Genomic DNA, 15,217 nt, shown 5'->3' on the forward strand with positions numbered 1-15,217 from the left:
CCTTGTGCTTGCACATGGGGCAACATGAATTGAATGTGCAACAGCTGGAAGGATCAAAGAGGCAGGACAGCATCCTTGCTTTTACAAAGCCATATTTTCATTCTGCTCTTGACCTGGACACATCACTGAAATAAGTCTGGCTGCATATTTTGAAAATGGGATGATTAGGTGACAGCTAAGAAGCACACAGTAATGATGACATAAGGAATTATGAACAGTATTATTTAAATCATCACTATCCAGATAACAGACTTTCAAGTTGCTTAGTGTTTGCATTCTAATGCATTCTAACTAATCTGAAAAAGCACCAAATTAAAAACATGCTGTCATGGAAGACAGGTGTAGATTGGGTGGTGGCTCTGAGTACTTGGTCAATATCATGTTTCATGGCATATTCTTGGCATGACACTACATTTCAATACTGAAAAGCTTTTCTGCATTCTACAAATGCAGAAACAAAATGCAGGGGAGATAGGGAAAGTTACAGAAAATCAAATGCAGACTTCCAAAGAATAGCAAGGAGAGACAAGAGGGCCTTCTTAAATGAACAATGCAAAGAAATAGAGGAAAATAACAGAAAAGGACAAACCAGAGATCTGTTCAGGAAAATTGGAGATATTAGAGGAAAATTTTGTGCAAAGATGGACATGATAAAAGACAAAAATAGAAGGGACCTCACAGAAGCAGAACACATCAAGAAGAGGTGGCAAGAATACACAGAGGAATTATATCAGAAAGTTTTGGATATCCCGGACAACCCAGACAATATAGTTGCTGACCTAGAGCCAGACATCCTGGAGAGTGAGGTCAAGTGGGCCTTAGAAAGCCTGGATAACAACAAGGCCAGTGGAGGTGATGGCATTCCAGTTGAACTATTTAAAATCTTAAAGGATGATGCTGTTAAGGTGCTACATTCAATATGCCAACAAGTTTGGAAAACTCAACAGTGGCCAGAGGACTGGAAAAGATCAGTCTACATCCCAATACCAAAGAAGGGCAGTGCCAAAGAATGCTCCAACAACCATACAATTGCACTCATTTCACAAACTAGCAAGGTTATGCACAAAATTCTCCAAGGTAGGCTTCAGCAGTATGTGGACCGAGAACTCCCAGAAGTACAAGCGGGATTCCTAAGGGGCAGAGGAACTCGAGACCAAATTGCCAAGATGCACTGGATTATGGAGAAAGCCAGAGAGTTCCAGAAAAACATCTACTTCTGCTTCATTGACTATGCAAAAGCCTTTGACTGTGTGGACCACAGCAAACTATGGCAAGTCCTAAAAGAAATGGGTGTGCCTGACCACCTTATCCATCTCCTGAGAAACCTATATGTGGGACAGGAAGCAACAGTTAGAACTGGATATGGAACAACGGATTGGTTCAAAATTGGGAAAGGAGTACGACAAGGCTGTATATTGTCACCCTGCTTATTTAACTTATATGCAGAATACATCATGCGGAAGGCTGGACTGGAGGAATCCCAAGCTGGAATTAAGATTGCAGGAAGAAATATCAACAACCTCCGATATGCAGATGATACCACTCTGATGGCGGAAAGTGAGGAGGAACTAAAGAACCTTGTAATGAGGGTGAAAGATGAGAGTGCAAAAAACGGTCTGAAACTCAACATCAAAAAAACTAAGATCATGGCCACTGGTCCCATCACCTCCTGGGAAATAGAAGGGGAAGATATGGAGGCAGTGACAGATTTTACTTTCTTGGGCTCCATGATCACTGCAGATGGAGACAGCAGCCCCGAAATTAAAAGACGCCTGCTTCTTGGGAGGAAAGCAATGACAAACCTTGACAGCATCTTAAAAAGTAGAGACATCACCTTGCCAACAAAAGTCCGAATAGTCAAAGCTATGGTTTTTCCTGTAGTGTTGTATGGAAGTGAGAGCTGGACCATAAAGAAAGCTGACCGCCGAAGAATTGATGCCTTTGAATTGTGGTGCTGGAGGAGACTCTTGAGAGTTCCCTGGACTGCAAAGAGAACAAACCTATCAATTGTAAAGGAAATCAACCCCGAGTGCTCATTGGAAGGACAGATCCTGAAGCTGAGGCTCCAGTACTTTGGCCATCTCATGAGAAGAAAAGACTCCCTGGAAAAGACCCTGATGTTGGGAAAGTGTGGCGGCAAGAGGAGAAGGAAACGACCGAGGATGAGATGGTTGGACAGTGTCATCGAAGCAACCAACATGAATTTGACACAACTCCAGGAGGCGGTGGAAGATAGGAGGGCCTGGCGTGCTCTGGTCCATGGGTCACGAAGAGTCGGACACGACTAAACGACTGAACAAACAAACAAACATTTAATTGAAGTACTGTATTATTTTAATATGTATCACAAGGTGAGGCACTTGTGATCCTCAAGATGCTAATACACTATAGTCTCAACCCTTATTAACCTGGGCCCTTCATGACTGGGACCATTTTGGACTATGAGCTTTGCAGGCCCTTAAAGGACATCAAAGTAGCCAACAGCCAAGTCTTTTTGGGGACAGAGTTCCACAAGAGGGTGCCACAACTAAGAAGGAACTCTGCCTGATCATTCTTTGCCTCCTCTCAGATATTCACAACATTCAGGATTCAGGCTTGCATTTTTATGAGGGAGAACATGTTTCTTCAGATACTTGGGTTTCCACCATCAAAGGTAATCCTTAGCTCTTTGAATTGAACTCAGCAATAAGTCAAAAACTAAGACAGTTTTAACAAAAAGGAAACAGGTTTATTAATAAGAAGAGTGCATGTCTTTTATGAAAGCATCCCACATTCAGGCCCGGGATTCAGTTCTAGGATTTTCCCATTAAAATGAACTTAATTAACAAAACAAGTGAGAAACTCTGATTGAGACCCAGAACAGCTTCTGCTACTAAGAGAATACAATGCCCTTGGCTAACTCATTGTTTGCTTGGTTTATTAAAATGTGTATGAGTCACATTCCCCCCCCCCCCCCGCAAAACCCCTAAAAGCCTGATCCATCCAGAAGGGTTGCTGTGGAGCAGCAATGTTAGTCTGTTGCTGGAGAGACAACAAAAGAGTATTCAGGCACCTTAAAGGATAATACATTTTACTGGGTAGAAGGCTGCCCTCTGTTTCTTCAGATGCTTAGAATGTAGCTTCAGTAGACGAATGTTAAGATACATGAGGAAAGTATGTGTGTGAAATACAGTAACAATGCAAACGGTACCAGCATGATGATGGTCTTAACAGTGTTTATTAAAGGTCATTTCAACAATTCAGAAGTGACAAGCACAGATACTAATGGTACTAGTTGTCAAGAGTTTCTCAGAGGCCATTCATGGGTTACAAGCTATATTCAAGGATATGTAAACAGACTGGAATATACCATGTCACTCTTTTTTTTAGTAAGGTGAAACACAACTTTAAAAGCAAAGCAATGAAATTAATCAGAAAACAACCAATCTTTAGAATACACACAGGACAGTGTAAAACTATATAAAATCCATAAAAAGCTGCCCTAATTAGGATGGTGCCACAGAAAGGGCCCTATTGACCAATCTAGACTTTTTGGATTGTGACAATTATAACAAGCCTTGGAAGAAGATAATAAACGAGGCCCACATTTATGTGGAAGGAGATGCCCTTGTTCCCAGATATTCAGGACATTTCACACAAGAACCAGCAATTTTCTCTTTTTGGGAAAATTGGGAGCCAGCAAGGTTGATGCCATTCCCTTGTGGTGTGGTCTACAAAGCACATACAGAAAGCAATCTGGATGTTACATACTAGCTGCAGTATCTAAGCACTCTTCAAGGGCAATGCCACATAGAATTCCTTGTAGAAATGTAAATGTGAGGTGATTAAGGTATGGAGCAATATGGCCATTTCAACTTTTTCCAGGAAACACATGCACCTATTAAGGCTAGGCAAAATACATCTGGGCACTGTAACCACCTGGGTCTCTGTATTCAGAAATATACATATGCAGAAGCCTGATGCTTCAGACAGTGTGTACCACCACTCAGAACCAGCTTTATTCCCAGTTCCATACTGAATAGACCAGCAAGACAGTCATCTTGTATACTAAAGTTCAGTTTATCAACCGGCATGCAGTCCACTGCTGCATCCAGACAACACATTCAGAATTTCCAGAGTCTCCCTGGCATCATTTGAAAAAGAGAGATGGAGCTTTCTTGTCCTCAGCATAATCCCAGGACTCAAACCTATAACTTCCAGAATACTTCTATAAGTGGCTTCAGTTCAAATGAAATTCCAAGTGAATTTGTATTTTTTATTTTCTCTCCAAAAGAAGTAACCGTATTAATCTGCTGGAGCAAAAGAAAAAAGCAAGAACAATGTGTTCTGCTTCTATAATGCTCCATAGCATGTAAAGGACACTCTGGGCAGCCTACAGTTTATTTATGTCAGCTACATGTTGCGCCCCCCACCCCCAGCAAGCTGCAAACACAATTTACTGACCTTGGAAGGAAGGAAGCCTGAGTGAATCTTGAGCTGGTTACCTGGGATTGAACCCAGGTCATGAGCAGTTTTGGCTGCTTTACCGTAGTTTAGCCACTGCACCACAAGGCTACTTCAGCACAGATCATTGGATAATCATAGATTACCTCTATATCCAGAGGATGTATTTCTCTATTTAATATTGTACAAATGTTGGCCCAAACCAGGAACAGCAACAGAAACAATAAGAAAGCCATAACACATTGCCATTGATGCAGTGGTGGGAATGTTAGGCCAGAATCAGGAAGACACAGGTTCAAATACCCACTCAGTCATGCAACTCACTGGTTATCTTTAGCCAAACATAGTATCTCAGCTTAATGCACCTCATAGGGCTGTAGACCCATGTCTACCTCCTTGATTGATATATCCTTGGTAGAATATAAGTAAAAATAAACAATAATTTTTGGATGCAGCATCATAAATCACAACTGTCTCTAACCTGTAAATGTGACAAAGCTTCTGCCTAATTCATAAACATTGCCCATCATGGTTATTGATTGCTTTTGCCTAATAGAACAATTTGCTTACTTCATAATGTAGGGAAAGATGTTTCATAATTAGGTGAGAGCATTTGCTTAATTCATGAATTAGGCGGAGGTGTCATTAATTTCATGTATTAGGTAGGATATTACTTAATTTGCAAATGAGGCAGAAGCATTGTGAATTTTATGAATAAAGCAATAATTTGCCAACCTTCCCTATGAGTGAAGGAATTCCTTAAGAGTACGAGCAAAAGTAAGATGAAGTCTGCAATGAGCCTATCTAGGTAAATCAGTCCAAGCAAGCCTATGACTTTATGCCAGTGGAACACTATCAGCTCTTGCTAAGTGGCATGACAAGCACTCTGTTATGTACAACAAACTAGTATACAGAGGCTTTAAAATATTACATATGAATATATACTGTAGAATTAATTCAATCAGTTTACCTTTGCCTCAGCTATCTTTTTTTTTTAAAAAGGGTGGTAGATGTTAATGGGCTAAACAAAAGTATGATATTGTGAACATGAAAAAAGTATGTTAATATAAATAAATAAATAAATACAGTGAACCCAGTATGATCTACAATCCCTGCTGATAGAATAGCTGGGATGGAATGATACAAAGAACCACACAACTTGTTCCATGTATATATAAAGACTCTGGAGTGGATTTCCTGCACTTCCCTATGCTCCAGTTAAAATAGTGAGAAACAGAGGAATTTCTATTTGCACTTTGATGCAAATTTCACAAAGAAAAGTGAAATGTCACTGGTCACACTCAGACATGCATAAGCATTTGAGTCCTTTCACAAAAATCTTCAAAAATTCTCCCCCCATACCGACCCCACACTTGGTTCAGTACTGCTTTGTGCTGGATTTGCAAAGTAGATAAATTGGCTCTTGGATGTTTCCAATAGATTTTTCCCTCTCATTTTCTACCAAGAAATAAAGGATATATCTGCTGCCTAGATCACTTGTGTATTTAGATGTTGTGGTGGTTTAATTATGGGATTGGATCTAGTAGGTTCAGAGGCAGTTAAAATTCAGAACAGCATTCCCCTGTAAATACAATTTTAATGGTAGGTGTGAATATAGTTCTAAATTGCTGAACTGATGAGATATGCTCTACTTGTCATAGTTCAAAGAAATGTTCAGGTTTCACAATGTAAATGCATTGTTCCTCCCCATAAGAAAAGACTGCTTTAATTTGAGCTTAGGTGACTTTATCAAGATTCCAAATCAAGTAACTGTAGCTACTCATTAGAGATGTGCAAGCAATTTATTACCTGCCTAGTTCTAATTTGCCCATTTTTTCCTCTTGAATAAAACCTCCCCCAGTGGAGAATAAGTTATCAACTCCACGTCAATGCAATGCTGTAGCATCTTCACTTTACATTTGAAAATTCAGTTGGGGGCAGGGAGAAATAATAATAATTCTTTTCTTTTTCCATGGCCTTCACTGGGCATTTAGAGGCTGTTTCTGTAGTTATTCCTGTGGCAAACTGGTGAAAATGAATCCATAGCAATGCAATGCAATAAAATAAAATGGTCTCTGAGTGCATAAAGGCAAAGAGAGAGTAAGGGGCAGTGGTGGGATTCAGCAGGTTCGCACCAGTTCTACAGAACCGGTAGCTAATGTATTATTGGTTCTGGAGAACCGTTTGTTGGCCTGCTGAATCCCACCACTGATCCTGGCCAGTGGTGGGATTCAGCAGGTTCGCACCAGTTCTACAGAACTGGTAGCTAATGTATTATTGATTCTGCAGAACCGTTTGTTGGCCTGCTGAATCTCACCACTGGTAAGGGGCTATGTAACAGAGTAATGATATTTAGTTTACTTCTGTGTAAGCAAAGAGGTGCTGCAAATCATTTTTAACAACTTTTCAGCTCATACTTAATGAAAGACTCTTTCATCATTTGAAGGACGATACCTATGAGAAAATGTGAAAGTAATGAGCCTAGCAAGTTGCTTCCTTTGAGACAGCAAACGATCTGCTTGTAAACCCCGGGCTTCATGACAGACACGAAGGGAGCATTTTTCAAAGAGGGCATCACAAAATTACTCAGGAACCTTTTTCCATTGTGTGGGTCTAATTTCTTCTTTCTTGTGTCTTGCTTTCACATTTCCAAAATGAAACTGGGGACAGTTAGAGCTGTATAACTGAGGCAGAGCCAAATATTTTGTAATTATCTTTTTCCATCCATCAATTGGTTAGGGATGAAATGAAGTCTCCAATTTCTGTAAAATTTCAGTGCTTGAATTTTGTTGTTTACTCTTTTTAACCTTACAAGGAGGCATTTCAATTACTGTTGTTGTTTTCCTGCCTTTCTCGCCCATTGAGAAAACCCCACTTTGCATTGTGAGGTTCTTTGTGCAACTTTTTGATGTCTGCACTTCCTGCAGTGCTGTGGCACTGCAAAATAGTGATCCATCAATTTGCATCATATCCCTCCTACAGCATTCTGGGAAGCCTTCTTATTGAGAAAGGGCCATGAGGCTTTTTAAAAAAAATAAATAAATCTGCTTCTTGCCAGCCAAGCTTCCTGGAATGCCTTAAGAATCATGTGACATTATGTTGCATTGTTCACACAGTATTCAATCAGAAAGTTACAGAGTGAGGTTGGCACTCCTGAAACTGCTATGAAGCTTTGAAATATATTGAAAAAACAAAAAAACAAAACAGATCCTCTGGACATTTCAGTGCTAATCCATTAGCAACAGTAATCTCCTTGTCATGTCATCACTGGAGAATCAACCACCATTTCTGCAGAAGAATACTTCCGGCAGTTGAAAGTTTTCCTCTTTGTAAATTGGTTTTTATTATTGTTCCCTTTGTTGTGAGCCGCCTGTGAGGAATTAAGTTAGGCAGCAAGAACTTTCACCTAGTTTTTTCTGCACATTGCTTATCTGGTAACTGGGAAAAAAAAAATATAGCTGGCCGAAGGGAGTGGGAGTTTCCCTAGATAAAAAGACAGTTTAAAAAACAGCAAGGAGAGAGTTCGTTTTTTGCTGCTGAGAGGAAGAAGACAAGATGGAGATTTATGATGGACTGAAGAAACATTTACATGATTGATTTTATAGTCGTTGCTGAAATATCCCTACAACTAAAAAACTTCTGTGCTTTACCAGCTGTATTCAAGGACGTGAGATAATAATTTATTTTTTTTATTTAGAGAATGTGTTTAAGTATTTTTCTAGAGAAATGCAATGAAGGGGAGGGAAACTGCTTAGAGTAAAAAAATTGTACAAATATCTATTTATATTATATTAGAGTTATGTTGATTTAATTCTTTAATAAATACTTCTGTCTATTTGACAGTTTAAAATTATGTTCTTTCCTGACCAAACCGAATGCATTTTGAGTACTGAATTTACGCTACCTAATTAATTGATGATTCAGCCCAACCAATTAAAATCTTATATGTCTGTGTTGTGTTATTTAAAATCAAGTGGGCTTTTTGGAACAGACAAGAGTAAAGCTCCTAGCTGTTTGCATTTGGGCTGACGGACAGCAGAGAAAGGGGTTTGCTTTGTTTGTTTATCAAATCCCTACTTGTGCTTCTCTAATTACTTTATTACAGATTCTTAGGAACTGAATGAAGTAAATAAGAGTCGTTATATGGTGGCAGCGGTGGGATGAAACACGTGCTTTGTTTATTTTTGCTGGCAACAGTTTGAAGATTTATAGCTAGGCAACGATCGTAAAAGTAAGACGTTAGCCTACTATATATTTGATTTATGGCATTAAAAGCAGTGTCTGCTTAAAGCAGAGCTGTGTGAGTAAGTGAAAAGCTAATGGGTTTTCTTTGATAAAAACATTAGCCATGCAGGAGTTTGGTAGGAAAGAACGTTTTTAAAGTTAAATTGGCTTATTAAATGTACATTTTTCTCTGAGTGAATTCCTTGAACTTCACAAGCATTTCTGCAGTGATTTTTTTTTCCCTATGTGCTAATTTCATTTTTAAAGCACATGGACAGTTTTGCATCTTTTTTGGCATCAGAGAGAAGGAGAAGGGCGACATCTCGTGGTCTACGGGGTACATTGCTCCGAGGAGATGTCGAAGTGACACCTGGTGGTCTTCAGACATTATTGCAGCATGACATTTCAGATTCTTACGAAGCTGATACAGAAAGTGCAGCTCATCTATCTCCAGTAAGCAGACGGTTGCAACTAAGTGAGATGATGGCTGGAGTTCAAGAAGATCAAGCTATTGAAGACCAAAGAGGAGAAGAAGTAAGGTTAGATGATGAAGCAGCAGCAGCAGCAGCAGCAGCAGCATCCCAACTGGATGAAGAATTAGACCCAATTGACAAACTATCCAAGATGTTTGCTAGTTTTATTGCTAATCAAAATCAAGAGAAGAGAATCAGAGAATTGGAGTTAAGGTTGTCCAAACAGTACAGAGAAGCAAAACTCCAGCAAATGGAAAAGGAAAGGAAGCGAAAAGAGGAATATGACAAATCGATTGCCAGTGTGAACAGAAATAACCTACCTTTTTATCACGAGGGTATGGACGTTTTATCATTCCTATCTTTGTATGAGAAAGTTTGCCAAGATTTGAAGATCCCTCAGAAATGGTACATACCTTTGATTCGTACACAATGTAGTGGACTTCTTGCTGAGATTGTGGCAACTGTACCTAATGAGGACGTCGAGTGGGAGATTTTTCGTGAATATATCAAACGAAAATTTGGATACACTCCAGAAATTTTGAGACAAAATTTCAGGAAACTGAAAAAACAACCTAATGAGTGCTACTCTGCAATGGCTGATAGGTTAGAAAAACTTGGGGATCAATGGCTAGACTCAGTAGGCGCCAGTACTTTCCAAGACATGAGAACACTGATGTACCAAGAACATTTTCTTTCTTTAGTACCTGCAGAGATCAGAAGTGTCTTGATGCAGAAGAGGTTCAAGGATCTGCAAGAATTGGCCTTAAGAACCGATGAGTTACTTTCCTTCAAACGACCTGACCCGACGGTTAGGCCGAAGACTGCACCAGTGTTCCCCAGGAAACAGAGTTTATTTCAAACTAGAGAGTCTTTTGAGCAAGATCCCAGACGAAGGACAGAAGATACACGTAAGAGTATAGCTCCGGGACAGACAAGACCACCTCTCAAATGTTTCGAGTGTGGTGGTTCTCATTTGAGAAGAGACTGTCCGAAGTTAAACATTCCGGTTAAACAGGAGAAAGAGCCTGGGAGAAGAACATCTGCTCCAGTACAACCCAAAGGCAGACCTAGTGCTCCTAAGATGGCTTATACGAGTATAGAGTCAATAGGAACTGTTCAAGACCATATTCACAGTACTACATCATCAGTACCCTTCCAGTCAAGCATCCGACATTCACATAGTCAAGAGGGTGGAAGAGCAACTAGAACCTCAACTCAAGCTAATGGGGCTCAAGCCAAAGTTAATTATGGTGTACCTCGTGTTTTGAACTTACGAATGGATTCTGTAACCTCAGACTACATCGGAGAAACTGCTGATGGACAAAAATACTCTATTTTAGATCCTGACACCATAATACCAGATTACCAAAGGAACTGGACTATAAGGAAGTTCACCGAGACTGTTTTTTTGCATACACCATCCGGAGATGTAGCTTTATGTGCTTTCAGAGATTCTGGAGCTGAACTTTCTTCAATAAGCCGTCAGTTTCTTGATCCAGCTTTGGTTTTGTATAACTTGAGATGCCCCATAAGAACTTATGCAAGCGAAGGAGATGAGCTAAAACATATTCCTGTCGCGTATCTGAAAATTACATACAAGTCCTGGACTGGAGTAAAACATATTTTGACCCATGAGGGGAAACCTGACTTTCTTCTAGGAAATGATCTCGCTGTGTTGGACGAAATACAAAGCCAAGGTCCACCTGTAATTCAAGTAGTTACCCGATCCCAGAGCAAGAAGATGCGAGAAGTTGAACCAATAGAAGAACTAGACTTAGAACCAGAAGAGGAGGAGCCAGATCAAAGTTATGAGCCAGATGAGGAACAAGATTCAGAATATGAACAAGAGCAAGTATTTCCAGATGATATTCCAGAGGAAGAGCCTACTCCTGATGATATTCAAGGAGAAGAGTCTACACCGCAACAGCTCTTTGAGACCGAATCTGATGACTCAACTACAATTGAGGCAGGAATAGAAGAAATCGTTCCTAAAGGATCGGAGGTCTTTAGACAAAAGCAACTTAATGATCCCTCTTTAGCATCTTTAAGAACCCGTGCAAACGAATACGCTCAACAGCCTGTCCAACAGTCAGCATACTTTCTATGGGGAGAAAATGGACTGTTATACCGTGAGTACTATCCCAAGGATTTTATGGCAGCTCAACCCGTGCGACAGTTAGTAGTGCCCTCAGATTATAGACTGAGAATTCTTGAAATGGCACACGATCATCCTTCCAGTGGACACCAAGGTATGAGAAAGACACTCAAGAGAATTTCTCAACATTTTTACTGGCCTGGTCTTTCCAAAGCCGTAAAGGAATATGTTGGTTCCTGTGATGTTTGCCAAAGAGTAGGACACCAAACAGACCAAACCAAGGCTGAAGTGCAAGTTATGGAGATACCCGACCAAGTGTTCAAGTATCTACAAATGGATGTGTTAGGACCATTCATCCCTACTAAGACCAAGAAGAAGTACATCATCACTTTCATTTGTTCTGCAAGCAGATGGATTGAAGCTTATGCAATCAGCAACTTGTCAGCTACCACCATAGCTAGAATCATCGTGGACTTATGCTCACGTATTGGTGTTCCATCCAAAATCATTTGCGATCAAGCAGGAGCTTTCACTAGTGAACTCATGAAGAAAATCTGCGAAATAAGTGGTATTACCCTTAGCTTCAGTACTTCTCATCATCCTCAATCACACGGAATGGTGGAAAGAGGTCAACAGACTTTACTTCGTATGATCAAGACGATGACCCAAGAGTATGGGAACATTTGGGACGAACTCTTGCCTTTTGCTTTATTTGCCTATAGAAGTTCCGCTCATTCTTCACTAGGTGGATTTTCCCCGAGCGAGTTGGTATTTGGAAGAAATCTTCAAGGACCTTTGGATATCCTGAAATCCGAATGGGAAGGTGCGGTCAAATCTAGTTCAGCACCAGTTGCAGAATTCGTCCGACAACTTCAAGAGAAACTTTTAGCTGTTCAAGAGTTAGCTAGAAACAACTTGATGAACGCTCAAGCTGAACAGAAATACTATCATGACAAGAAATCCCGACACAGAGAATTTGCAGTGGGTGATTTGGTGTTAGTACTGAACCCGCTCAGACCTTCTAAGTTAGAAGTGGTCTGGGAAGGTCCAGGAGAAATTGTTCAAAGATTTGGAGATGTTAATTATCTTGTTAAAATGCTGGATTCTAAAAAGAAACCTGTTCTTTACCATGTCAATAGACTGAAACTTTACAAAGATAGATCTGCAATGGTTTTTCAATATCATGCTGAGTATTTCCATTCTTCCAATGAACAAATTGATATGTTGTCAGAATTGCAAGATGCGGGTGATTGGTCTGATAATATTATCTTAACAGGTAATCAAGATCAGAAGGATCAGTTGTACCAGGTCCTAGAACGACATCAAGATGTGTTCTCAGACAAACCAGGTTACACAAATTTAGTCAGTCATGAAATCACTACAGATAGTGATGCTCAACCTATACGGTCGAGCCCATACAGAGCAATTGGTAATCATGCTAAACAAATTGAGCAAGAGATTCAAAAGATGTTATCTCTAGGAGTTATTGAAGAGGCAATCAGCCCTACTTGGACTTCACCTGTGGTACTAGTCCCTAAAAAGACTGCTACAGGTGAAATTCAAGAAGAAGTGAGATTTTGTGTTGATTATAGGAAGTTGAACAGTGTTACCAAATCGGATCCTTACCCTTTGCCTAGAATGGATGATTTGATTGAACACCTTGCTAAGGCTAAATTTATAAGTATCCTTGACCTAAAGAATGCTTATTGGCAATTAGATATGGCAGAAGAATCACGAGATAAGACCGCTTTCATCACACATGTGGGAACTTTCCGGTTCCGCAGAATGCCATTTGGTTTGAAAAATGCAGGTGCTTCATTTCAAAGGATGATTGATAAACTTTTGCAAGGTTTACCTTATGCTAATGCTTATCTTGACGATGTTGCGATTTTTAGTAATGATTTTGAATCTCATTTGACACACATTGAAACTGTTTTGTCCAGACTTCAACAAGCAGGACTGACAGTAAAAGCCAGTAAATGTCAATGGATGCAGGGAAAAGTCATGTATTTAGGACATTTGATTGGGCAAGGAGAAATTCAAACTATACAAGCAAAAGTTCAAGCTATCAATGATTGGCCTATTCCTAAAACTAAGAAACAAGTACGCTCGTTTCTAGGTCTAATTGGCTACTACAGAAAATTTATTCCGGATTTTAGTAATTTAGCAGCACCTTTGACAGAGCTAACTAGAAAAAGAGAACCTGTCAAAGTAAAATGGACTCCTGAATGTCAAAAGGCTTTTGATGCCTTAAAAGCTAAAATTGTTGATGCGCCTATTTTGAAATCTCCTGATTTCAACAAACCTTTCGTATTACAAACTGATGCATCTGAATTAGGTCTAGGAGCTGTTTTATTACAACAAGGAGAAGATGGAAACCTTTATCCGATATCCTATTTCTCTAGAAAACTTCTGGAACGCGAGAAACACTATGCTATTCCTGAAAAAGAGGCACTTTCAGTTTTTTGGGCATTGAATCTTTTGAGACCGTATTTATGGGGGCGCAAATTCACGCTTCAAACCGATCACCGAGCTTTAGTGTGGTTACAAAGTATGAAATCTCATAACCAAAAATTGTTAAGATGGAGTTTGGCATTACAAGATTTTGATTTTAATATCCAACATATTCCAGGAAAATTGAATATAGTAGCAGATAGTCTTTCTAGAATGTATGAAGAAGAAAACTCATGCAACACTGAGCGTTGACTTAATTTCATAGAATGTAGTGTTTCATTATTTCATATATACTTTTGTAGTAGAGTTTTGATATATAACATGTTTTATATTTTCTTAATTCCTTGTATCAAATTACTATAAATTAGATAAGTAGACTAATCTGAATTTCTGTGTAATTTCGGGGGGCGTGTGAGGAATTAAGTTAGGCAGCAAGAACTTTCACCTAGTTTTTTCTGCACATTGCTTATCTGGTAACTGGGAAAAAAAAATATAGCTGGCCGAAGGGAGTGGGAGTTTCCCTAGATAAAAAGACAGTTTAAAAAACAGTAAGGAGAGAGTTCGTTTTTTGCTGCTGAGAGGAAGAAGACAAGATGGAGATTTATGATGGACTGAAGAAACATTTACATGATTGATTTTATAGTCGTTGCTGAAATATCCCTACAACTAAAAAACTTCTGTGCTTTACCAGCTGTATTCAAGGACGTGAGATAATAATTTATTTTTTTTATTTAGAGAATGTGTTTAAGTATTTTTCTAGAGAAATGCAATGAAGGGGAGGGAAACTGCTTAGAGTAAAAAAATTGTACAAATATCTATTTATATTATATTAGAGTTATGTTGATTTAATTCTTTAATAAATACTTCTGTCTATTTGACAGTTTAAAATTATGTTCTTTCCTGACCAAACCGAATGCATTTTGAGTACTGAATTTACGCTACCTAATTAATTGATGATTCAGCCCAACCAATTAAAATCTTATATGTCTGTGTTGTGTTATTTAAAATCAAGTGGGCTTTTTGGAACAGACAAGAGTAAAGCTCCTAGCTGTTTGCATTTGGGCTGACGGACAGCAGAGAAAGGGGTTTGCTTTGTTTGTTTATCAAATCCCTACTTGTGCTTCTCTAATTACTTTATTACAGATTCTTAGGAACTGAATGAAGTAAATAAGAGTCGTTATACCGCCTAGAGTGGTCAATCGACTAGATAGGTGGGATATAAATAAATAAAATAAAATAAAATAAAATAAAATAAAATAAAATAATAATAATAATAATAATAATAATAATAATAATAATAATAATAATAATAATAATAATAATAATAATAATAATAATAATAATAATAATTTGGTCACATTATTATTTGCAGCACTTCTGCAATTTGATCAGATGGACCTGTCTTCCTGCCTTCTCACTATTAGTAACACACTGAATGCCCTTCTCTGGCCACTGTACAGTTAATCTGAAAACATTCAGCCTACATTCAAAACACCAGCCAAATGTTCCCCAGTTCTAACAATACATT

At 38.9% G+C, this 15,217-nt stretch overlaps 3 protein-coding genes across 18 annotated transcripts in view; 1 reads left to right on the top strand and 2 right to left on the bottom strand.

Annotated features, from left to right (window-relative positions):
* The window catches only part of PCDH9 (protocadherin 9), a 1,094,858-nt gene that overhangs the window by 825,522 nt on the left and 254,119 nt on the right, over positions 1-15,217 (bottom strand). The window lies entirely within an intron of this gene.
* LOC144588279 (uncharacterized) overlaps positions 1-15,217 on the bottom strand; it is a 166,866-nt gene that overhangs the window by 80,406 nt on the left and 71,243 nt on the right. The gene's annotated exons all lie outside the window — the stretch shown is intronic.
* LOC144588278 (uncharacterized) lies at positions 7,805-14,066 on the top strand. Its single transcript, XM_078390748.1, has 2 exons — positions 7,805-8,110; positions 8,549-14,066. Exon 2 carries the CDS (start codon positions 8,938-8,940, stop codon positions 13,939-13,941), a length of 5,004 nt encoding a protein of 1,667 aa, XP_078246874.1. The 5' UTR covers positions 7,805-8,110; positions 8,549-8,937; the 3' UTR covers positions 13,942-14,066.

The sequence above is a fragment of the Pogona vitticeps genome, chromosome 3 (assembly GCF_051106095.1).
Source record: "Pogona vitticeps strain Pit_001003342236 chromosome 3, PviZW2.1, whole genome shotgun sequence".
Classification (NCBI taxonomy): domain Eukaryota; kingdom Metazoa; phylum Chordata; class Lepidosauria; order Squamata; family Agamidae; genus Pogona; species Pogona vitticeps.

Coding starts and splice junctions, on each gene's coding strand:
- LOC144588278 (XM_078390748.1), top strand. CDS start 8,938: ATGGACAGTTTTGCATCTTTTTTGGCATCAGAGAGAAGGAGAAGGGCG.